General features: G+C 42.7%; 2 protein-coding genes across 14 annotated transcripts in view; one reads left to right on the forward strand and one right to left on the reverse strand.

Moving 5' to 3' along the window:
- Nucleotides 1–18,484, forward strand: part of NME9 (NME/NM23 family member 9) — a 26,453-nt gene extending 7,969 nt beyond the window's left edge. For 4 of the 13 annotated variants that reach the window (XM_017528239.2, XM_037738368.1, XM_017528240.2 and 1 more), the window contains 9 exons: nt 745–848; nt 2,075–2,146; nt 3,112–3,228; nt 4,277–4,349; nt 13,153–13,235; nt 13,532–13,624; nt 14,558–14,712; nt 15,950–16,086; nt 17,884–18,484. In XM_017528239.2, the coding sequence (XP_017383728.2) occupies nt 745–848; nt 2,075–2,146; nt 3,112–3,228; nt 4,277–4,349; nt 13,153–13,235; nt 13,532–13,624; nt 14,558–14,712; nt 15,950–16,086; nt 17,884–17,918 (869 nt within the window). In that variant the 3' untranslated portion in view covers nt 17,919–18,484. The remainder of the gene's footprint in view (nt 1–744; nt 849–2,074; nt 2,147–3,111; nt 3,229–4,276; nt 4,350–13,152; nt 13,236–13,531; nt 13,625–14,557; nt 14,713–15,949; nt 16,087–17,883) is intronic. The other 9 variants (XM_017528241.2, XM_037738372.1, XM_017528242.2 and 6 more) reach the window with 4 other exon arrangements.
- Nucleotides 18,485–21,167: 2,683 nt separating this feature from the next.
- Nucleotides 21,168–24,607, reverse strand: part of LOC108304193 (armadillo repeat-containing protein 8-like) — a 14,969-nt gene continuing 11,529 nt past the window's right edge. The window contains exon 4 of the mRNA XM_017528246.2: nt 21,168–23,674. Within this exon, the coding sequence (XP_017383735.1) occupies nt 23,641–23,674 (34 nt within the window). The 3' untranslated portion in view covers nt 21,168–23,640. The remainder of the gene's footprint in view (nt 23,675–24,607) is intronic.

Genomic DNA, 24,607 nt, shown 5'->3' on the forward strand with positions numbered 1-24,607 from the left:
TGGATGCTATGGAACCCAAATCCCACTCTCCTGCCCCCCTCTCCTGCTTGGATGTCTGGTGGCCTTTGTGATCGCTTATCTTAGCTTTTCTGGTTGGTACTGGAAACCCGGCCTGTTTAGACTTGAGTTTGCTCTTCTTTCCCCTCCAGCAATCTCTCCCCACCATCCAGCCTTGACATACACTATAGATTGGGACTGAAGAAGAAAAAGATATCTAAGTTTCTCTCTAGCTCTCTATCAGGCTCACTTTCTGGGAGAAAAATGTTGATTTTCTAAAGTAAATAAAACTCTACCCAAAGAAAGTTGCTTTTAATTCATCAGAGGAAAAAGTCAAAGTGGTGTTTATTATCAAAGCATTAGATAAAAGTCAATTGTGTGCTGCTGGGTCACCTACAGTGACCTCTCCCTTTTAGAATAGACAGTTTCAGTCTAATTCCAGTATCTTTGAGGCCCACTCTATGTTTGGTCTAACCCTAAATGTAGCCCGAAGAACCCTTAAGGTAAAGGAGCCATATTAAGAAAATAATTTTCTGCTATACTTAACTATATTTAGAATTCAGTATACCAAGTTCATAAGAATGAGGCTAGATGTGTTTCCATGCTTGCTTATAATCTCATGGGGTAAGTAAATCTAGATACAAACGAATGTCCATTTGAGGGGGATTAGAATGTCTGGTATAAATCTTGCCTGGCGTGGTGGGAGCCGGTGCCTACTGAGTGTTCCTGCTTCTTGGTTCCACACAGTTGTTGATGTCTATCAAGGCTGGTGTGGCCCCTGCAAACCCGTGGTGAGCCTCTTCCAGAAGATGAGGATCGAGGTCGGCCTGGACCTTCTGCACTTTGCATTAGTAAGATTCTTTCTCAGCCAACAGTCATACAACATTGTTAAAAGAATTTAAAAATTAAAACAGGAAGGAGAAGTGTGAGAGAGGCTTTTTCCAGATCATTGAAAAGGAATCACTGTGGACTTTTTGTTGATACTGCCATGATACTTTTTAATTTCTCTAGCTATGAAGGTTCCTATTCCCCACCCCACTCCCTATATCACTCTTGGCTTGAGCAGTTCTTGGTGCTGTATGAAGAGAAGAAATATATGTCACTCAAATGCATATTCTCCTTCTTTTTCCTTTCTCCTGTCACCCAGGCTGGAATGCAGTGGTGGGATCACAGCTCACTGCAGCCTTAGCCTCAAGTGATCCTCCCACCTCAGCCTCCCAACTAGCTGGGACTACATAGGCACATGCCACCATGCTTGGCTAGTTTTTTGACTTTTTGTAGAGACAGGGTCTCACTATATTGCCCAGGCTGGTCTAGAACTCCTGGGCTCAAGCAATCCTCCCACCACAGCCTCCCAAAGTGTTGGGATTACAGGCATGAGCCACCACCCCAGCCTCATCTCCTTGGCTCGTGAACACTGTTGACTGAAATGTCACTTTTGTAGCAAAGGGTTTTAAGATTTCCATTCTCTACTCCATAAAGGGGAACTTTTAGCAGATATTTATTTGGATTAATGTATGGAAATGGGAATAAATTCCAGGGAAGAGACACTGTTGATATGCTGCATGGGTTTGAAGTTCATAGGCAGTAAGACAGGAGAAAATGTAACTTACACTAATTACTCAGAAGTTGGACTTCAAGGACTTTGCAGTTCCTCCTTTGGCAGTCAGTCAGTGCTTCCATGGGGAATGTGCTGCAGAAGGGCTTGCATGGGGATCTCTTATGCCCACGGGCAGCAGGTTTCTCAGACACTGAAGGCAGCGCCTGAAGACCTTCACCTTGGTTGTCAGTCATGGCTGCAGAAGGACAGTAGACAGTAGAGCTCCCTTGGACTGGTGCAGTAGCTGCGTGGAGCAGGAGATACTCTTGCTACCTCCTCGTTTGATTCTTCAAGAGAGTACATATCTGCAATTTTACAGGACAGCTCTGATTAGTAGGAGCAGCATGAGAGCAAGTCGGGGCTCTACTTGGGGAAGGCAGTCCTGGGGGTGTTCTGTCCCGTGTGGTCTCCCACTGATTGATCGGGCCCTGTACCTGCTGCACCCAGGGTTGCCTGCTGATAGTTGGTTTTCTTTAGGCAGAGGCAGATCATCTTGATGTCCTCGAAAAGTACCGAGGGAAGTGTGAGCCAACCTTTCTGTTTTATGCTGTAAGTACATTTTCAGAACCAGAACTATTTGATGATTGCAAATCATTAGAGTTCAAAATAGAAGCAGCTCACTGACATTAATTCTTCCTGGGAGAATTAACGAGAACCACAAAGAGGCCTCAGGGATTCAAACAAGTGATGCTGTTTTCTCTGATGCCTCCCAGTCTGTTTTTATGATGTTGGCTACATACACTCCCATCTAAGTCATGATGCAAGTTGCTGACTAGGATGGTAGCCTGAGGGCCCTGCACCCAAGGAGGTGGGTGACACAGCACCCTGGTGGTCACTGTGCTAGGGTGGTCTTCCTGACTTGCTGTACATGAAGAAAGACTCCCAGTCACTCAAATGCACAAGCTTCTTCCTGGCTCATGAACACTCTAGACTGACTTCACTCTCAGAGCACAGGGTTTCAAGATTTCTATCCTCTGCTCCATAAAGGGAAATTTTTAGTAAAAACAGATACTCCTTTATGGGGCAGACAAGCTCTTCATTCACTTTATTTAATCACAGATGTGAAGATATGTTTACAGAAAGTTAGAAATGAGAGGGACTATTTCACGAAGCCAAGCGGCTCAGTGTTTTGAAAATGTAATTTGGATGTCCTTGGGTGTGACATCCATGGTCCAGCTCCATGCCACTTAGGGCCCACTGTTTCACACTTGGCTTCCTAGGTTTAGGCCACCTGCCAGGCCCTGATGGCAATGGATCAATATACCTCCTCACTCAGATCAGCCCCCTCATTGTAGAGTCAGGAAAACCGGGTCTACTCAACCAAGTCTCTGATCGCCAGAGATCAGAGCACATCTGAGGTGTCCTGCCAAGGGAAGGCAGCAGAAGTGAGCACCCTGCATGGACCTGGGGTCGAGAGACCTTGATTGTGGGCACACTACTAGACACTCTTGCCATCTCTTGAAAGAGATTAATATTTGCCAAGAGCATTTCATGCTGTTTGTAACGTATTCTAGGGAGGAGAACTGGTGGCCGTGGTTAGAGGAGCAAATGCTCCACTGCTGCAGAAAACCATCCTAGACCAGCTGGAGGCGGAAAAGAAAGTGCTGGCTGAAGGCAGAGAACGGAAAGTGGTAACTGGAGGTCACTTCTACAAGCAGCAAACTCACAAGTGCACTAGTAGGGCGAGATCAGCAGTTCCCATCCCCCTCACCCGACTTTCCTGGAGCCATTGGTGGACAGCTTCATAAAAGTTTCACCTAGGTCTGTTCTTCATGCAGGAGAGCACTGTGCCCTGGTGATATGTGTGCATTTTGAAACCTTCTTATGAAAGCCATCTCTTTCATCCAGAGCGCTTTAATTTATTTTATCCATTTCCCCTTCATCTCCGACTTCAGCACTAGGAGGTGAAATCTCTCCTAGTGAGCCACTGGCTCATATTCCTGAAGGTTTTACTTGTGAACACAGAGGGCTCATTTCTTTAACTTAGAAATTAAGCTCTGTCATTAACATGAGAAGCAGAATCAGCATAGCTTGTGATTTTGATAAATTATTTCCACGATAACACTGACTGCCAGTTCTTCAAATAACTGGCTGCCTTTGAAAATCAACACACGTTAGGTAGAGAGGTATTTCCTGGTGCTTTAAGCATCTGCCAAAACTGACTCAATGCTGTTCCATGTTCATTGTTCAAGTTTTCTTATTAAATTCCAAATAGCAAAGCTCCATTTTTTATACAATGGATTAGAATCAAATCATATTTTCCCCAAGAAAGCTGGCAATTTTCCCTCACAAAAGAAAACTGCAAATGCTTACATTCGTGTGCCTCCTCCAAGGGAATATTATCTCTCTGTACTACTTCTCTGTACTTTGTAGTCAGTCTCTCAATATTTACTTCAATTCTTTGTCTTCTTATCAACTCTCTATCTCTACTTAACGCTTATGAAAAGAGGCAGACTCTAAAACTTAAGCATGGATTTTCTTGTATTCTAATTCCAGCAGTCCCATACCATCACCTAACTACCAAAAAGGGTCTTGTAAATTTTCCCAGACTGTAAATTTTGCCATTTTTTTTCCTGTGTTTTGGAGCTTTGCTTTTTTTTAGTTTCTACGGTTTTTTGAAGGTCTTAGTGGTAATGTTAATTAGCTAACTACTTTCTATTAATAACCAATTTGTACTAGATTAAAGATGAGGCTCTTTCTGATGAAGATGAATGTGTTTCCCATGGAAAGAACAATGGTGAAGATGACATGGGTGAGTGGAGAACCAATGAGCAAGGGAAAAAGGCAAAGCAGACTCATTTGATGTGTGTTTCAAATAGATGAGTATTCAGTTTATCGAGCAATCTGAACTCTGAGGAGATTTTTAAATGGTTCATAATTATTTTTTTTTCTTTTAAAAATTGACATATAAGCCGGGCGCGGTGGCTCACGCCTGTGATCCCAGCACTTTGGGAGGCCGAGGCGGGTGGATCACGAGGTCAAGAGATCGAGACCATCCTGGTCAACATGGTGAAACCCCGTCTCTACTAAAAACACAAAAAATTAGCTGGGCATAGTGGCACATGCCTGTAATCCCAGCTACCCAGGAGGCTGAGGCAGGAGAATTGCCTGAACCCAGGAGGTGGAGGTTGCGGTGAGCCGAGATCGCGCCATTGCACTCCAGCCTGGGTAACAAGAGTGAAACTCCGTCTAAAAAATTAAATTAAATTAAATTAAAATTAAAATTAAAATTGACATATAGCAGGGACACAGATGAATCTGGAAACCATCATTCTCCGTAAACTGACACAAGAACAGAAAACCAAACACAGAATATTCTCACTCATAAGTGGGTGTTGAACAATGAGAACACATGGACACAGGAGGGGAACATCACACACTGGGGTCTGTTGGGGGGTGTGGGGCTAGGGGAGCAATAACAGGGAGTGGGGAGCTTGGGGAGGGATAACATTAGGAGAAATATCTAATGTAAGTGAAGGATGGAGGGAGTCAGCAAACCACCATGGCGTGTGTATACCTATGTAACAATCCTACAAGATCTGCGCATGTACCCTAGAACTTAAAGTATAATAAAACAAAATTGACATATAATTGATGTGCATATTTTCAGAGTACATGAGATAATTTGATATATTAATTAAATCAGGGTAATTGGGATATCTCTCACCTTAAATATTTATCTTTTCTTTATGCTAGGAATATCCAAATTATTTTCTTCTAGCTATTTTGAAATGTACAACAGATTAATGTTAACTATAGTCACGCTACTGATCTCTTGAAAACCAGGTCTTATTTCTTCTATCTGTAGATTGTACCTATTAATCAACCTTTCTTCATCTCTCTCTCTCCACTTCCTGGCCTCTGGAAGTAGAGACTACTCTACTGTCTATCTTTGTGAGATCCATTTTTTAAGTTCCCATATATGAGTGAGAACATGTGCTATTTGTCGTTCTGTGCTTGGGGACTTACTTCACTTAACATAATGACCTCCAATTCTATCCATGTTGCTGCAAATGACAGGATTTTAATTTTTTAAAATAATGGATAGTATTCCATTGTGTATGTATACCACATTTTCTTTATTCATCCATTGATGGGCCATTAGGTTGATTCCATATTTTGCCTATTGTGAATGTTGCTGCAATAAACATGGGAGTGCAGCTATCTCTTCAATATGTTGATTTCTTCTCTTTTGGATATATACATAGTAGTGGGATTGTTGGATCATATGGTAGTTCTATATTTGTTTTTTGAGGAACCTCCATACTGTTTTCCATAGTGGCTTACTAATTTACATTCATACCAGCAGTATATTAGCATTCCCTTTCCTCTACATCCTCACCTCATTATTCCTTGACTTTTTTTTTTATAGTACCCATTCTAACGGGTGAGATGACATGTTATTGTGATTTTATGATTTGCATTTTCATGATGATTAGTGATATTGAGCATCTTTTTCATATACCCATTGGCCATTTTTAGGCCTTTTTTGGGAGAAATGTCTACTCAGATCTTTTGCCCGTTTAAAAATCAGATTATCTTTCTTTTTGCTTTTGGGTTGTTTGAGATCCTTATATATTCTGCTTATTAATCTCTTGTCAGAGAGATAGTTTGCAAATATTTTCTCCCATTCTGTGGATTGTCTCTTCACTTTGTTGATTGTTTCCTTTGCTCTGTTTCCCATTTTTTGCTTGATGTGATCTCATTTATTTTTGCTTCTGTTGCCTATGCTTTTGAGGTGTTACATAAAAAAATCTTAGCTCAGACCAATATCCTGGAGCATTTCCCCAATGTTGTCTTTTGATAGTTTCATAGTTTCAGGTCTCAGAATTGTGCCTTTAATCTATTTTGATTTTATGTTTGTATATGGTGAGAAATAGAGGTGTAGTTTCATTCTTTTGCATATGGTTATCCAGTATAACCAGCACCACTTATTGAAGAGAATGTCCTTTCACCATTCTTGGCACCTTTGTTAAAATGAGCTATCTATAAATGTGTGGATTTACATCTGGGTTCTCTATGTGTTTTTATGTTAGTACTTTGCTGTTTCGGTCACTATAGCTTTGTAGTATAATTTGAAGTCAGGTAGTGTGATGCCTCCAGGTTTGTTCTTTTTGCTTAGGATGGCTTTGGTTATTTGGGGTCTTTTGTGGTTCCATATACATTTTAGGATTATTTTGTCTATGTTTGTAAAGAATGTCATTGGTATTTTGATAGGGATTGCATTGAATCTGTAAATTGCCTTGGGAACTATTAACATTTTGACAATATTAATTCTTCCAATCCATCACCATGGAATATCTTTCTATTTGTGTGTGTGTATGTCCTCTTCAATTTCTTTCATCAGTGCATTATAGTTTTCCTTGTAGAGAGCTTTCACATCTTTGGTTAAATCAAATTCTACCTATTTTATATTCTTTATAGCTATTGCAAATGAGATTGCTTTCTTGGTTTCTTTTTCAGATTGTTTGCTGTTGGTATATACATATGCTACTGGTTTTTGTATGTTGATTTTGTATCCTGCAACTTTACTGATTTTATCCAGTTCTAACAGTTTTTTTGGTGAAGTCTTTGAATTAAAGTGGTAAAAGCAGACCTCCTTGTCTTATTTGATATCTTTGAGGGAAGGTTTTGAAATTTCCCCCATTCACTACAATGTTGGTTGTGAGTTTGTTATACATGGCTTTTATTGTTTTATGTTCCTCCCATACCCAGTATTTTGAAGGTTTTTATCATAAAGGTAATTCAAATTTCATTGAATGGTTTTTCAGCATCTATTAGAATTATTATATGGTTTTTTCTTTTTTTTTTTTTTTTGAGACGGAGTTTCGCCCTTGTTACCCAGGCTGGAGTGCAATGGCGCAATCTCAGCTCACCGCAACCTCCGCCTCCTGGGTTCAGGCAATTCTCCTGCCTCAGCCTCCTGAGTAGCTGGGATTACAGGCACGCGCCACCATGCCCAGCTAATGTTTTGTAGTTTTAGTAGAGACGGGGTTTCACCATGTTGACCAGGATGGTCTCGATCTCTTGACCTCGTGATCCACCCGCCTCGGCCTCCCAAAGTGCTGGGATTACAGGCTTGAGCCACAGCGCCCGGCCTTATATGGTTTTTTCTTGGCTCTGTTAATGATTTGATGAATCACGTTTTTTGATTTACATATGATAAAACCTTTTTACATCCCTGGGATGAATCCCACATGGTGAATGATCTTTTTGATGTGTTGTTGAAGTTGGTTTGTTAGTATTTTGTTTAGGATTTTTGCCCCTCTGTTTCTCAAGGATATTGGCTTAGTTTTCTTGTTTTGTCATGTCCTTGTCTGGTTTTGCTATCAGGACAATTCTGGCCTCACAGAATGAGTTTGGAAATTTTCCCTCCTCTTCATTTTTTTCTGAAGAGTTTGAGTAGAATTGGTATTAGTTATTCTTTAAATGCTTGGTGGAATTCAGCATTGAAGCCAGCAGGTCCTGAGATTTTCTTTGGCAGAAGACTTTTTATTACAGTTATCTTGTTATTTGTTATTGGTTTGTTGAGGTTTTTAAAATTTCTTCATGGTTCAATCTTGGTAGATTTCATGTATCCAGGAATTTATCTATTTCTTCTAGGTTTTCAAATTGGTTGGTATATAGTTGTTCATAATAGTACCTAATAATTCTTTATATTTCTGTGGTTTACAGTTGTTATGTCCCCATTTTCTTTCTGATTTTATTTGGGTCTTCCTTTTTTTCTTAGTCTAGTTAAAGGTTCATTGATTTTGTTTATCTTTTCAAAAAATCAACTTTTTGCTTCATTGATCTGTATTTTTTAGGCTTAATTTCATTTATTTCTGCTCTAATCTTTATTATTTTTTTCCTAGTACTAATTGGGGATTTGGTTTACTATTGCTTTTTTAGTGCATTTGGGTGCATCATTAGGTTATTTAAAGTGTTTCTATGTTTTTTGATGTAAGTATTTATTGCTACAAACTTCCCCTTTACTGTATTACTCCTTTTACTGTATCCCATAGATTTTGGATGTATATTTCCATTTTCATTTGTTTCAAGAAATTTAAAATTTTCTTTTTAAATTTGTCCATTGACACATTTGTTGTTCAGGAGTATGTTGTTTAATTTTCGTGTGTTTGTGTAGCTTCTGAGGTTCCTCTTGTTATTGATTTCTAATTTTATTTCACTATGGTCAAAAAAGATATATATGATTTCTGCTTTTTTGAACTTGTTGTGACTAGTTTTGTGGCTTATAATTTGCCCTATTCTGGAGGATAGTCCATGTGCTGACGAAAATAATGTCTTTTATGTAGCAGTTAGGTGAAATCTTCTGTAAATGTCAGTTAGGTCTGTTTAGCCTAGTATGCAGTTTAACTCTGAAGTACGTCTTCTGTCTGAATGATCTGTCCATCACTAACGGTAGGGTGTTAAAGTCCCCTATGATTATGGTATTGCAGTCTACTCTTTTTTTAGATCTATTAATGTTTGTTTTTTATATACTTGGGTGTTCTGGTGTTGGGTGGATATTTATAATTGTTATATTCTCTTGATGAATCGATCCCTTTATCACTATATAGTGACCTTCTCTGATCGAAGTATAGCTACTCTTGCTCACTTTCGGTTGCCACTTGCAAAATCTTTTTCCATGCCTTCACTTCCAGTCTACGTATCTTTATAGGTAAAGTGGATTTCTTGTAGGCAGCATATAGTTGGGTCTTGATTTCTTGGTATTTGTTTTTGTTTTTGAGACAGTCTAGCTTTGTCACCCAGGCTGGAGAGCAGTGGCGTGATTGTGGCTCACTGCAACCTCCACCTCCCAGGTTTAAGTGATTCACATGCCTCAGCCTCTCGAGTAGCTGAGATTACAGGTGTGTGCCACAAAGCCAGGCTATTCTTTGTATTTTTAGTAGAGACAGGATTTTGCTATGTTGGCCAGGTTAGTCTTGAACTCCTGGCCTCAAGTGATCTACCTGCCTCAGCCTCCCAAAGTGCTGGGATTACAGGTGTGAGCAAGTGTGCCCAGCCAGGTTTTGTTTGCTTTTTAACCATTCATCTACTCTATGTCTTTTAATTGGAAAATTGAGTTCATTTACATCCAATGTTATTATTGATAAGAAAGGACCTACTATTGTCATTTTGTTTTTTGTTTTCTGGTTGTTTTCTAACTCTTCCTTTCTTCCTGTCTTCCTTTGTGCTGAAGTGATTTTTCTCTGCTAGTATGTTTCAAGCATTGCATTTTCAGTGTATCTATTATAAGTTTTTGTTTTGTGGCTACCATGAGGCTTAGAGAAAACACCTTTTTTGGGGGGATAGAGTTTCACTCTGTTGCCTAGGCTGGAGTACAGTGGGATGATCTTGGCTCACTGCAACTTCCACCTCCTGGGTTCAAGTGATTCTCATGTCTCAGCCTCCAGAGTAATGGGGATTACAGGTGTATGCCACCATGCCCAGCTAATTTTTGCATTTTTAGTAGAGATGGGGTTTTACCATGTTGGCCAGGCTGGTCGCAAACTCCTGACCTTAGGTGATCTGCCTGCCTTGGCCTCCCAAAGTGCTGGGGTCACAGGTGTGAGCCACTGCTCCTAGCCACAGAAAACATAGATATAACAAATTATTATTATTATTTTTTTGAGATGGAGTCTCACTCTGTTGCCCAGGCTGGAGTGCAGTGGCACGATCTTAGCATACTGCAACCTTTGTATCCCAGGTTCAAAGATCCTCCTGCCTCAGCTTCCCAAGTAGCTGGGATTACCAGTGTGTGCCACCACACTTGGTTAACTTTTGTATTTTTTGTAGAGATGAGGCTCCACCATGTTGGCCAGGCTGGTCTCAAATACCTGACCTCAAGTGATCTGCCTGCCTCAGCCTCCCAAAGTGCTAAGAGTACAGGCATGAGCCACTGTGTCTGGCTGGTATAGCAAGTTACTTTCAAGAGATAACAGCTTATCTTAGATAATAAAAAGAGTAGAAACAAATAAAAAAAAAAAAAACAAAAACAAAGGGTAGAAAAAAAAAAAAAAAAAAAAAATAAAAAAAAAAAAAAAAAAAAAAAAAAAAAAAAAAAAAAAAAAAAAAAAAAAAAAAAAAAAAAAAAAAAAAAAAAAAAAAAAAAAATTTTTTTTTTTTTTTTTTTTTTTTTTGTCTTTTAGTATTTTGGAAATGTCATTCCACTGTCTCCTGGCCCATGTGTTTTCTATTGAGAAGCCTGTTGCTAGATAAATCAGATGAACTCTGGGAAGCTTAACCATAAAATACTTTCTCTCCAGTCACTTGACTTCAAATATACTGTGTCCAATCTCCCTTCTGATCTTTACCAGCATCTTGGGCACATTTCATAGCTTTTGATTATGTTCAAATATAACAGGTGTGACTTTCATCACAATTACCAGGCATCAACAAAAGCTGCATTTAATAAAATGGAGTGAGCAACACCAATAATTGAAAGCAATGATGCTGGTGTTTATTTCCTTAGTCCTTATTTGAACTAAAAAGCTTAAGCTTCTTTTTTCACCTCTTTCTTAAACATTGGAAAACCTTTCCTTCCCCAAGTCCTACAACCTCTTTCTTGTATTACCCAAATATTAACTCACAGATTTTACACTCCTGGGTTCCATATGAGAACAACTTGGCCTGACAGAGTGAAAAAAAAGCTAAGAGTTAGGAAGGCTGTTGCTGTGACAGTGTCTCTTGGTGGTAACTGAGACATGAGGGAAAACCAGAATTAGGCTCAGGAAGTATGTTGATAAGAGGGGGAAGATTTTTTAAATTATTGCTTGAAATAGACTGTTTTTACATGTGTGGAGAATAAGAATTGTTTGAGTTGGATTCTAACAAGGGAGGAGGCACAGTTTAGGACAGCAAGAAGACTTCAAGGGTGAAGAGAAAATCAGTGATTGTAATTCTGCAGGAGACATTTGTTTCTCCCCTTTTGCATTATCTCCTCTTTCTTCCCTCCTCCATGATTTCCTCCCAAATCAAGTCTCCTCCAGAAAACCACATAAGATCCTGCCCTTGCCCCTAGCCTTCCTCTTATTCACAGACAAGCTTCCTGAACTTTGTCCACCTTCATTTTCCATTCATGCCCTGACCTGCTGCAATCTGGCCTCTGTGCTCACTACTCCCTGAAATGGTGCCTACTGGTAGCACCAACAGGTAGTTTCCAGTGCAGATCTTACGGGATTTTTCTGCAGAATTTGATGTTTACAATGTCTTCCTTCCCAAAACCTTATCTTTGAGTTGCTGAGATATCATGACTTGATTTATTTTCCTTCTACGACTCTGGCCTCTCCTCCAGTTTCTCCTTCATTGGCTTCTTTTCTTGTGGTGTCCTTTTAAGATGAAGCGCCCCAGGCTCCTGCTTTGGTCTCTTCTCTTCTTCCTCTACCTCTAGGTGATCTTACAAATCAGTCAATTTATAATGGAATTTGTTGTAAGAGTCTCTTAAAATCTAAATATTCATAACATGTTAGAAATAGTAATCTCAGGAATAACAGATTTGTTGCTTGAAATGATTTATACTTTTGCAGTAAATGTTTTTGAGATTTTCAGAGTAGAAAGCCCCCTTTAAATGTAGATATTATCTTGTTTCATTTCAATGCAACCAACATAAAAGCTGAGAAACAAAACATGTGATGGGAGCATTATGATTCTGTGGAGAGTGTAGATAACTTACCAAAGACAAGTTTACGTAACATAGCAGGAGGACAATGGAAGTGGGCTCATGCACTAGACACAGACCTCCCTACAGCTCCTGTGGGGCTCAGCAGAGGACTCTGATCCTGTGGCACCTCCCTCATTGTCATAGCTAATTGGACTGGTGGATGCTCTTTCAAAGGCAGTCAATCAGCAGACTGGCCAGTGAGCTGGGGCTGATACCTTGGCTCAAACCAATGAGTGGGGCAATCTGGCTTCTCTCAGGAGAACTTGAATGGAGAGAGAGTGCTAAACCTGCAATCTGGTAGTATGTGCTGGAGCTAGGAAGTCATGGAACATCATGCAGGCTCAGGGCCTAGAGGAGCCATTTTTAGCCACATGGCAGGAAAGAGAAAAAGCAGCAGAAGTGCAAGAGCCAGTAGAGAGGAGAGCGCATGGAAGACAGCCGGAAGAGGCTGGGAATCATGAGAGGGTGACAGGAAGAGATGAGGGCAGCCAGGCCTGTGTTGCCCATGCTCCAGGCTACCCTCTCACTTTCTCCTATACCTCCTCTTCTCCCTACTCCCCAGGCCAACTCAATTCAGTTGTTTCTGGATTTCTGGTCCCAAGCAGTCTTTCAGCAATCCCTTTCCCCATGTTCCTCCTCCACCACCTGCCCAGGTTCATTGAGCCAGTCTCTGAGTCTCTGTCCCTTGCAGCAAGATGGAGGCTGAGGTCTGGCATCAGACTGCTGCATCCACCAGAGTCCAGGTTTGCAGGGGCAAAACTAAGAGGCCAGGGGAGGGAACCCTGAGAGCCCAAGCCTGTGCCTGGCACTTGGTACAATGGAGCCTTGTGTAGAGGCAGCATTGTTTTTGTGGATGGCCTCCTGAGAGCCTCAAACACCAGCATCTGATAGCACCATCTTTTGGCTTATTTAGTTTCATCAGAGAGGACCTGTACCTTGGCCATCATTAAACCGGATGCAGTGGCCCATGGAAAGACTGATGAGATTATTATGAAGGTAAGAGAGACAACACTTACCATGCACCACCGTCCTTGTGTCCTCTCTTGTGGATAAACAGGGATGGGGCACTGGGCAGTGATATCCTAGTGCAGAAAGATGACTTCTAAGGGGTTGTAGCTCAAACTCCATTCAAGTAAATGAAAATGTTAAATCTGATTGGTCAGATAATGTGGGGGTAAGGGTCTCCATAGCCTTTAATCTTGCCTGTCTTTATTTTTTACCTTTCAACTAAATTAATTAATGTGAATGTGGGCTTGATTTACCCTTTCAGAATATTTATATATATTCTACAGATTCAGGAAGCTGGGTTTGAAATTCTAACAAATGAAGAAAGAACCATGACAGAGGCAGAAATGCGACTTTTCTACCAACACAGAGCTGGAGAGGTCAGCTCACCTACTTCCACCAGTTCAACACACTCTCATTTCTCTTTCTCCAACATTATGCTTATAGGTTGACATTAGTTTATGACAGAAGAAACCATGAAGAACCAAAATAGAAACAGCAAGTAGGTCATGAATTTGTTCTCAGAATGACAATAGGCTGTATCAGGTAAAATTTTTTGATTGCAAAGAAAAGGTTTGACTCTAAGTAATGAAATAAGAAGGATATTAGAAGGATAGCCCATAACTCATAGAATTGAAGGAAGAGTTTAATGAGAAGGGCTTGGAGACAAAGGGAAGCTGGGATCTCAGCAGCAAAGTGTCAAGCATATCATTTTAGAAGCTGCTTTGGCCTAGCTTGGGTCACAGACCTTCCTTTTAGGTCAGGGGTGGGTGTGAGTGTGTGTGTGTGTGTGTGTGTGTGTGTGTGACTAGGCATCATGGTTGTCGGTCAAACTAGGACCAAATGAAATGGGTAAGAGCTGGTCCCCAAAGGAAAACCAGAGACCAGAGTACTGTTACTTGAGGAGGGAGGAAGGGTTGTGAGGCATTGCATGGAAAAAAAGTACCAACTATATTTCACCCTTTGGTTATCCAGCATCACACAATTTCCATAGATATGGTCTTTTAAATATCTCTGCCTAACTTATAATCATCTCATGTTCATCCTTAAATGAGTCATCTTCAAAGTCTCATCATTCTGGGTTCTCTGAATGGTTGGTCATCACTACCACCCAATCCCTCACACCCTCCACAGCAGGCAGAGGTGGCCAGGCAGAGGCAGGGTGCAGTTGGCTGAGTGGCCACAGGCATGCTGGCTGGTAACAAGGCTGCTCACTAACTCCCTCCCATCCTGTGAGTGAGATGGGCTTGCTGATCCTCTGCAGGCCCTAGCAGCTCCTGCCCTGAGTCACGGTTTTCCCTCCCTGTGCCTAGGAGGCATTTGAGAAGCTGGTACATCACATGTGCAGTGGACCAAGCCACCTCCTGATCCTCACCCGGACTGAGGGCTTCGAGGATGTGGTCACTACCTGGCGAACCATCATGGGCCCCTGTGACCCCAATGTGGCCAGGAGGGAGCAGCCTGAAAGGTGACGTCACCAGCTGTGGTCCTTTCATCCATCTTAAAACCTGCATCCCAGGAGGCTGAGTCCCACTCAGTGTTTAGCCCAGAATCATGGGTAACACAGAGGACTCTCTCATGGCCAGAAGCCTCCCTCTTATATATTTGGGGAGACCCTGACATCTTCCCACACTGGTCCAGTTCCCAGCCTTTGCTGAGTGCCTTTTGTAAGCTGCCTCCTCTCCTGCTCTGTCCTCTTCTAAAGGCTGCTGCTGGATTCATTCCTCCGTCATTGTTTTCTCTTTTCAGCCAGAGGATTCCATAGTACACTCCCAGGAAAATACAGATTCTAGGGCCCCATTCAAGCCTGTCAGTCAGAGACTCTGGGGCATAGACTGAGAATCAGCACTGTAGTCTCAATGCCATCCAATCCTATTCCCCATCAGGGTGTCCTGAGGCCCTCGTGTGTCTGAGTACCCTGTTCTGCACATTGCACTGGGCTGGCTTGGCCTGCTTTTTGGACTTAGGAGTATTTAGCCTGGCACCATCAATCCAAATCCACTGTACCTTGGACTTTGAAGCTGACAGGCCCAGACAACAGGAAAAAAAATTAGAGAGGCCAAGAAACTGCAGTTGTACTTTGTAGCTGAAGGGGACCAGGAACATTTATATATGAGGCAGGCTGGGCTAATGAAAGCCAGCTCAGGATTCAGATCTTAGGTCACTGCAAGTCTTTTCTCAGCCTGAGTTCTCTCAACTGTAAAATGGGGATATGAGCATTCATCACGAGTGTATATATATACATGTATGTATCTCACCGAGAGTAGTGTTTGACACACAGGAAATCATAGCAATATATTTTCTTACAAGGTTATTGCAAGGATGACTATGCAAAGCTATATCAAGCACTTGGTATGGTCCTCCCCTCTGGTAATAATATTGACAAAATGGCAGCTCCTGTGCTTATACCATTACTCGCATATCTTTAGAACGGGGGTAACAGCAGTCTCCCTCATAGGGCTGTGGCAAAAATACAATGGGATCGTGTAGGTAAAGCACCCAACCATGTGCCCAGCACACCACTATGACCACATAAATGCCAGCTACTATTATCATTGCTGCCATTCTTAGTATTTCCTGCAGAGAAAGCAATTTCACAGGAATGCAGGGTGCTGATTGGTAGGTAGTGATCATGTTGCCAGAAAGCAAAACATTTATTTTCAAATGAAACAATTGTTTCTTTTATGTTTTGCCAATGTTCCCAGTCTTCGGGCTCAGTACGGCACAGAAATGCCCTTTAATGCCATCCATGGAAGCCGGGATAGAGAAGATGCTGACAGAGAACTGGCATTGCTCTTCCCCAGTTTGAAATTTTCAGACAAAAATACAGAAGCCCTTCAGGGTAAGTTATCAAGGCAGATTTGGTTTTTATTCAGTCATAGATACAAGGCATTTATGACTATGTGCTTGAGTGTGTGGGGGATTGATAATTTTTGGTAACTAAGTTTTCAATCTAACACAGTCCTAAATATACAGGTGATTATATAACTTGAGTATCAATACTAAACTGTTTTGTGTTCTCATAGAGTAACAGTGTTGCTTTTTAATACCTCATTAAATTTTTTGCTGCTTATTTTGGAGTCATATTTTTGTTGCAAAAGTAATTTATTTGCATTTCCCTGTGGAAACCATTGTGGAAATTTAATTAACTTTCTGGAAACCCACTTCAAAGCCAGTCAAGAGGCCAGGCATGCTCCATATACTCCATGTTAAGCCCCTAAGGGCTTGCTGAGAAACGGGGAGCTATATGGAAGGGCCCTTGACCTTGAGCCTGCTGTGACCTCATCTCCCTCAGCCCCACATTTCAATGCATGACTGTTGTTTAGGACCTTCCCCTCATGGGAAGCACTCAGACAGCCTCTGGGAAAGGCAAACCTGGTGGGATCACCACCTCCAAATCTGGGTAAGAACCCCAAGGGGTCTGGAGCCTACCCCACAACCAGCAAACTGCTGCAATACATGTTTGGGCTTGAAATGAGTGGAAGGGGCCGGGATATGATTATCTTGGGAAAACCCAAAGGATGTGAGGGTTGGATTCTTGGGAGAAGGCCACATTCACATCTGAAATGGCAATAATCGATGTATGTCTAAATGTTTGGGTTTTAATCAATGCATTTGCCTAAATGTTTGATACGCTCATGGTCTCAAGGTCTGAAATGCAGCCAAGTCAGAACAGGTGGGCTTGCCATTGCCCTCTGAAGTAGAATTATTCCCACTGCCAGCTGAGGAACAAGCTGAGCATGCAACAGAGGTTGGAGAGCCAGGAAATCCTGGGGAGTGTGGCTCTATGTGGATCAGACACACTCCTGGCCAGCTTTCCTCTGGGACCTGCCCTCAGAGAGTCCATGATGCATCTCTTTATGTGTCCAGGGTTGTGGGGCACCTTCAAGCTTTTGGGAATGGGGGGTGGTGATTGGAAGCAAATAGCTATAACTCAGAGCCAAGTCTGGGGCAAGAGGTAGGGGAACTGGCTGGGAAATTCTCATTGGGCTGTTGGAAGTACTGGAAGATCATGAGACTGACTTTTTGGCCTCAGGTGATAAGAAAAGGGGCTATCTGCAGACCACATCCTGGGAATTAGTGCACAGCCTCCTTTGGACACACTGAAGCAGCCTGGCTGGGGTGCTGTTCTGCCCATTTATTCTAATGTGTCACACTTTCTCAGCTTTGGGGAGCAGTATATGCCTCCATTGTACTTAGTACTTTTCTGCTAAGAAAAAGGCAGGAGTTAAGGTGACAGACTATCCTGAGTTTGAATCCTGGCTCTGCTGTTCCCCAGCTGAAGAGCCTCCAAAAAGTTACTTACCTTTTCTGGGTTTCAGTTTCCTCATCTGTGAAATGGAGATGATAGACTCGTCATAACCACAAATAACTTCATAATAAAAATCTTCATCATAGAGCTGTTATGAAGATGAAAGAATATAAAGCTCTTGGTCTGGGATATGACACAAATTAAATGCTCAACCAATGTTACCCATTCTAATTTCTTTAATTCCTAGTCCCTAACACATATCAGGATTTATTTGCTGGCCCTCCCGCTCTGACCTTTAACTTTCCGTTTCTTTGTGGATAGTGGGTGGGATGGAAGATCTGGGACAGGCTGTTTCAGGAGTCCTACCGAACATCTGTCATCCCACAGGAGGTGAGGCTGAAGAGGCAGCGGGGGCCCACTAAGGCGCTTTGCTTTCCAGAGGATATGGATTGAGATGGCTGTGCTGCTCTTCCGGAGCACGTGACCAGGGGTCTGCTGCACAAAAGGGATCTCCAAAATCGGAACTTACTGTTTTGAGTATCAATACTTTTTGGTTTAGCTGTCTTTTGTAGACAATGAAAATAATACGGCTGGATGCGGTGGCTCATGCCTGTAATCCCAGCACTTTGGGAGGCTGAGACAGGTGGATCACCTGAGGTCAGGAGTTTGAGACCAGCCTGGCCAACATGGTGAAACCCCATCTCTACTAAAAATACAAAAAAATTAGCTGGGTGTGGTGGTGCACACTTGTAATCCCAGCTACTTGGGAGGCTTAGGCATGAGAATCGCTTGAACCCAGGAGGTGAAGGTTGCAGTGAGCCGAGATCATGCCACTTCACTCCAGCCTGGGCGACAGAGTGAGACTCCATCTTAATAAAAAGAAAGAAAGAAAGAAAATAGTATATACTGCCTTATTAAACAGTATGTAGAACACAGTTTTTTTTCTGTCTTTGGGATTTTGCAAAATAAATGGACATCAGTTATTACATCCTGTTGTGAGATACAATGTCATCTCAGAGGATACTGGATTATATGAGATGGTGTTTGCCCAACAAATCTACCTTATGAATTAAACAATTTTAGAACTTAATTTGGTAACCATGAGCTTGAAAACAGTGCAGCAAGACTGGCTATTACAGTTGCAGGCACACTGATGCCATGGCAGATATAAATAGGTTCCAAATGCTTCCACGCCTGCCCAAGTCACACTGACAGTCATTTAATTGCTGCCAGATTCACCCATCTGCAGTTCTCTATTACCAGGGCATGTTCATAAAGCAATGCTTGGACATTACATTTGGAACCAAGGTTCATTTAATTTTCTTGATGCATCCCTCCCCCATTTCTCTGGTTTCTGATTCTGGCTGAAGCCTAAATTTAAAAGCTGAGAGCTCCTAGTGGGGCCAGGTTGTCTTCAGCTTTCACTGAGTGCCTGGCTTAGCCATCTCTCTGTACTTCTTTCCTTGAGGGACACAGGATTTCAGTAAAAAGTAGCGATTATGACCACTTGGGAATATTAGCACACAATGCCACCCCATCTAACCACTCTATTTGTAAGTTTGCCAAATGCAGGCATACTTTTTCCTTTGAGGAAAAGGCCATGTTCTTCTATACCACAAAGCAAATGTGAGCCTCTTCCTCCTTGCTGGTTTTATCCATGACTATTCTTTAAATGGGGAGTTAGCTCCCAGAGGACTTCTTTGTGGGTGTATCACACTTTGTCAGCCTAGCACAAGGCACTCTGTGCTAGTCCCTGGGCTGGCTCTGGGGACACATGGATAAGTCAGTCCCCAGAGGTGGGAACCAAGGCCAGTGACCTTGGGCAGGCCCTACTGTTTAAGGTCACTGTGTTTCCCAGGACCTTGTGTCATCCCTGGATGGAAACATACGTGTCCACGGTGCTCATCTGTACCTGTACAGGTTCTCAATGTGCCCAACAGAGACCTCAATGACAGGACCTTTCAGGAAGCTGGATGCAGTATTCCAGACCTGCAAGACTCACAGCCCACGACGGGGCTGTGCTCTTCCCCTTGGGAGTGAGCTCAGGAGTGGGGCCCATATAGTCTGTGCCCACCTCAGAAGTGGCAAACAACCTGGACAAGCCCTATGCCTGGGCTTTCCACACCACAGGTGTGTGTGGCTCTGAATGAGCAACTTGGAGGGGGTGCACCCAGCAGACAACCACCTGATCTCCCCAGAATCTGGGAAGCCAAGGATTTTCCAACACTGGTGAGGTAAGGGATGGAGCCACCAGGGCTTCCAAAGCAGGGGAGGGGGGAAAATAAGGTGGGGGAACTGAGCCTGTGTTCTTGTGTCAGTGATGAATGAAGCAGCTGGGCAGGGCAATGCAGGCAGGCGGGGCACCAGGTGATGGGGCTAGAGTGGGAGGAATGGTGACATGCTCCTTCTTCCCATTACTGGTGACTGAGGGATGCCATGGGTTCAGCATCGCAGGGCATCTTTAGGAGTCCACAAGCTTCATGGGATAAGGAAGAGGGGATGGGGTCTAAGGGGGTTCCTGAGAGTGGCTCAAGTATTAGCCCACTCTCAGAGGATGGAACTCATTGGCGGAGACCCTGGGCCTGGTTTCCCACAATAGAAGCAAATCAGGAATTAAAGGATAGGTGCTGTTTTTGGCTTTAAGGCCTCTTGGCTCCTGGGTGTGAGTGTCTGATAGGGAGGAGGGCAGGCTCAGCTCCATGAAGTCAAGGGGGGTGGTTTCACTTAAGGACTGGTTCTGGTTTCACTTAAAGACTGATTACTTGCCAAAGCCAGGAGCCAGGGGCTGCAGAGACAGAGGGAGGAAACGTGCCTTAATAGTCTACTCCATGGCCCTTAGGGGGTGTTCCCTGAGCCTTCCCTGAACCCAGATCCTGGACCTTCTCTCATGCTGAACATAACTATGTGCCTCTCTGCCCAGTAAACAGGGAAGGGGCAGGATAGGGATAGCACCAGTCCTTATCCCAGGTGGTAAGAAATTGGAACCTTTATGTCAGCCCTCCATCAAGATCTGGGGTGGGAGTCCCCCTTTCCTCCTTTCTTAGGCCTCACTTCCAAGATTTCCCTGTGTCAGTTATGGGAAATGGGGGCCTGCCTGGCCCTGCTCCTACTCTCTTGACCTTACCTTGGGTCTTCTCAGAGGTTCCCACCACGATTATTCCCTCTCCTGCTAGCCAGCTCATCGTCCTTCCGCCATGCTCTGGCGCAGATGTCCTTGGCTTTGTTTACAGTGAGGCCCTGAGACAGGATGTGCCTACGATTCCGAGACAGGAAAAGGTGGCAACATGTGGTAGATGAAGAGCACCTGTGTGTCCTTGCAGAGGGACCGCATGCGCTCGCACACTGTGCATCTGGTGGCAGTGGAGATGGAGCATACCTAAGGAGAAGAGCATGGAGGGGGTGGACATGACATTGGGGACAGGATATCTTGTGGCTGGGAGTGGCCACCTATGAAGGGTCTGCTGGCCTTCAGAAGGAAGCCAAAAAGAGAGGGGTCCCCAGACTCCTACAGATGCCTCTGGGAGCCATAGTTACCCTAAGGCACTGGCTCCCACTCTGAAATGCAAAGCCACTTCCCAGACTTTCATTTACCAAGAATCACAGGTTCCAAAACCTGTACACATTATCTTCTGATGTTTCCTAATGTTCTAGACATTTGGAAAACAGACTCCTTTTTAGAAGTTGCCATGATTTTTCTTGGCTTTTTTATTAGCATGTGTTAAAATCATATTATCCAAACACTACCAGAAGAACATGTATTGTTCTGAATAAAGTGCTTAAGGGAAAAAAAAATGCAACTTATTAAATTGGACATTCTTTTCTAGTTCATAAATTTTGGGTTACAATCAGGGCACAAAAGGAGAAACAGAATGCAGTATTAGAGCGAGAAGCTTAGTTAAGAACTTGGGTGTAGACACAAGACCATGTCCATTCTTCCCACTTCCTTGCTGACTGAACACTGCATCTGCATAAAGCAGCAAACAGCTTTGTTTCAATAAATACATTTCCCTTCATTCAAATCAGAAAAGTTAATTATAGTAAAGCATTTTTAATTTGACCATCTGTTTATACCCACAGGCAAGATTTCACCACAGAGTTTAAGTGTGAAAGTGTTATTTCATTGGGTCTTCAGCTTTCTAACGCTATTTGGGTTCAAGATTGTCTCAGCAATTCCTTATTGGTTTCTTTATATTTACCTGGTACTATTTAATACCAACACTACAGTGTTTTGTGTTAACAATGCCAACCAAGGATATTTTCACAGTACTAGAAACAATGAGTTTCTTTCCAATAAACAAAGTTTTCCTTTAACTGGGTTTCTCACATTAGCATTCTGATATCTGCACAAAACCCAAGTCCTGTTGTGACAGATTTTAAATCAGTGATGTTCTAAAAAAATAATAACTTGGAAATCTCTGTGTTTGAATCTTGGGTGGTCATGTTGAGAGCAGGAAAAATTGCATTAAATACATTTTTAAACATTCATTCGCAATCAAACATTTAAATCTTCCAAGGAAGGTGCAGGGTGGTGATAGGGCAGCTGCAGTGGGAGCAACCCCATCAGGAGTGGCTGGTAGGTGGGCTTGGGGCTCCATCTGTGGCACACACTCACCGCAAGCTTCTGGACTGCAGACCTTGCATCCTGGCTGCGATGCCTCTGACCTTCTTTTAGCAAAGAGAAAAGGCAGGCTGCTTCTACCTTCAAACAGTCAAGAGCAACTTCTGTTGAGTTCACCTTGCAGCTGACCCAGAAGTTGGAGCAGGGACCAAGCTAAGGGGTGCAGAAGGGCTAGGAGTACTTGCTGAAGTCATCTTTAGTCATCCTGGGGAGATTCCCTTGCCCCTCTCTCAACCTGGGTGCTTTTGGCTTCATGCAGGAAAAGATTTTAGTTGCATCTTTTATTGAATTTCAGTCTCATTTTACAAAAGCATACCAACTAGCAATCCTGAGCAACTAGTATGAAATTTGCTGAATACCGGTAAGAGAAAGCTTTCTAAACTATCCTGTTCTTTGTTCAGGTGTGTCTGTAGCACATTCTTTAGTTTCACAGTGATATATGCTGTTTCAGGAAGCACAAGGTGTCTGACTGTTTCTGGGAAGAGATGACCTACTTTTAATATGAGTGCAAGTTTCCATGACTGGTTCTAAATCTGGCCAGATATTGGTATACCAATGACAGGAGTTAGGGCAGTTGGGAGGCTCTCAGTCCCCAGTTCCTGTCAAGGGTAAGCCCATCTGGGTCACGACTGGGCTTTCACTATCAGTAGTTATATTTTCCTTTGATGCTTCAAAAAGCCTATGGTGAATCTGTCGCCTCACTTTACTCCTCCCTGTCCATCTGACTTGGTAGCCTGAGAACTTATTGAATTAGGATGAAAAAAGGCTCTGTACCTGCTAATATTGACGGTAGTAAGATGCTAGCTTACTATTTTGCACAGCACCATGTATAGTGCCTGTTAATCAGGCCAGCTATAGCCAACTTTTTCTTTTTTTTATATAAAGAAAATCTATGTAAGTTGAGGTTCAGAAATGCATATATTTTTTACTTACAAATATTCATCTGACCAAAATTCAACATAACCTTTATGGAACACTTAACAATTGTTTTGTTTTTAAAATAACATTTCATTCAAACTGTATATAATTCAGTAAAGTTTTTTATACAGCAAGCAATGCTTAAACCCTGGAAAATCTGTAGAAAAGAGATTTTCACACAAAATAAGAAAAGAAAAATCTGAGGTATCCCTCACACACACACATATCCATTCATTCTGGCCCACGTACGTGCACATACACACGCATGCCTGTGTGTTCACACAGACATATTCATTCTCACTCACAAAGTGGCTGCAGCATAGGCAAAAAATTGTAGGTCCAAAGGAAAATGATTGATTGTTCAGTAAAGAGTCCGGGTAGCTCAGAAAAAAACCAAAACAAAACCCAAGAGTCTTCTGAGGAAACTACTACCTCAAAAAAATGTTCTCAAGATGAATTTGAGATCTAAGCCTACTAAATTGCTTTTGCAAAACAGCTCCCTGCAGTCCAAGGTGACTTGTGCAAATAGAAGGAATCAAATGAGGCTGGTTCCTGTACTTCCTTAAACAAGGAGGTGGGATGCTCGCAGGTGCCCAGGGGTGTTCCCATCATGCCAGGTACTGCTGCAGTGCTGTCTTTGCCCTGAAATCACAAAATTCCTGTTAGCCATCATATCAGAATTGTAATTGGGGGAAAAAAACCCTATGGCTCAATGATGATAGTTGGGGAAGTCTAAAAAGTAAATCCCCAGAGGAAACTGGGGTGAGCCAAGGTGGGCACCTACCTTAAGGGGCAGAGATCTGCAGTGGGCAGATACCTCAAATCTATTCTGGCTGTACTCTTCTTCCTGTGGTTCTCTCAGAGGGCTGTTCCTGCTCCTAAACCTGCTGCAGCTCAGTGACATTCCACAGTCCCTGGTACGTACCGACATTATATAATATTCCTTTGTCATTGGCTTATAGTTGTGATAGATCTCTAATTCTTTTCTTTTTCTTACTGCCATGTAGGTTTTATGCAGTGAAGCCCAACACTAGGGGAGGACACTTAGGGTTCTGGGAAGCAAATAGGAAAACTGACCAAGGAAATGGTGTTGAGGTGCTGATTAGGTTCATGGAAGGGGCCAAGAGCCCATGGGATGAGGCTGTCTCATGCTTCACATGCCTCATAACTGTGGAAGAAGCCTACAATTTCATTTTGTTCTCATCACACCTGATCACACTATAACTGATCAATATGAGATGTGGGTTGTTACAGTGATGGGGGAAGAAGGTGGCCAGGTGGAAAGGAAAAGATAGAATGTAGGCCGGGCATGGTGGCTCATGCCTATAATGCCAGCACTTTGGGAGGCTGAGATGGGCGGATCACCTCAGGTCAGTTCAAGACCAGCCTGGCCAACATGGTGACATCCTGTTTCTACTAAAAATACAAAAATTAGCCAGGCATGGTGGCGGGTGCCTGTAATCCTAGCTACTCAGGAGGCTGAGGCAGGAGAATTTCTTGAACCTGGGAGGTGGAGGTTGCAGTGAGCCAAGATTGCGCCATTGCACTCCAGCCTGTGCAATAAGAGCAAAACTC

This window comes from Cebus imitator, unplaced genomic scaffold (genome assembly GCF_001604975.1).
Source record: "Cebus imitator isolate Cc_AM_T3 unplaced genomic scaffold, Cebus_imitator-1.0 Scaffold53, whole genome shotgun sequence".
NCBI lineage: Eukaryota > Metazoa > Chordata > Mammalia > Primates > Cebidae > Cebus > Cebus imitator.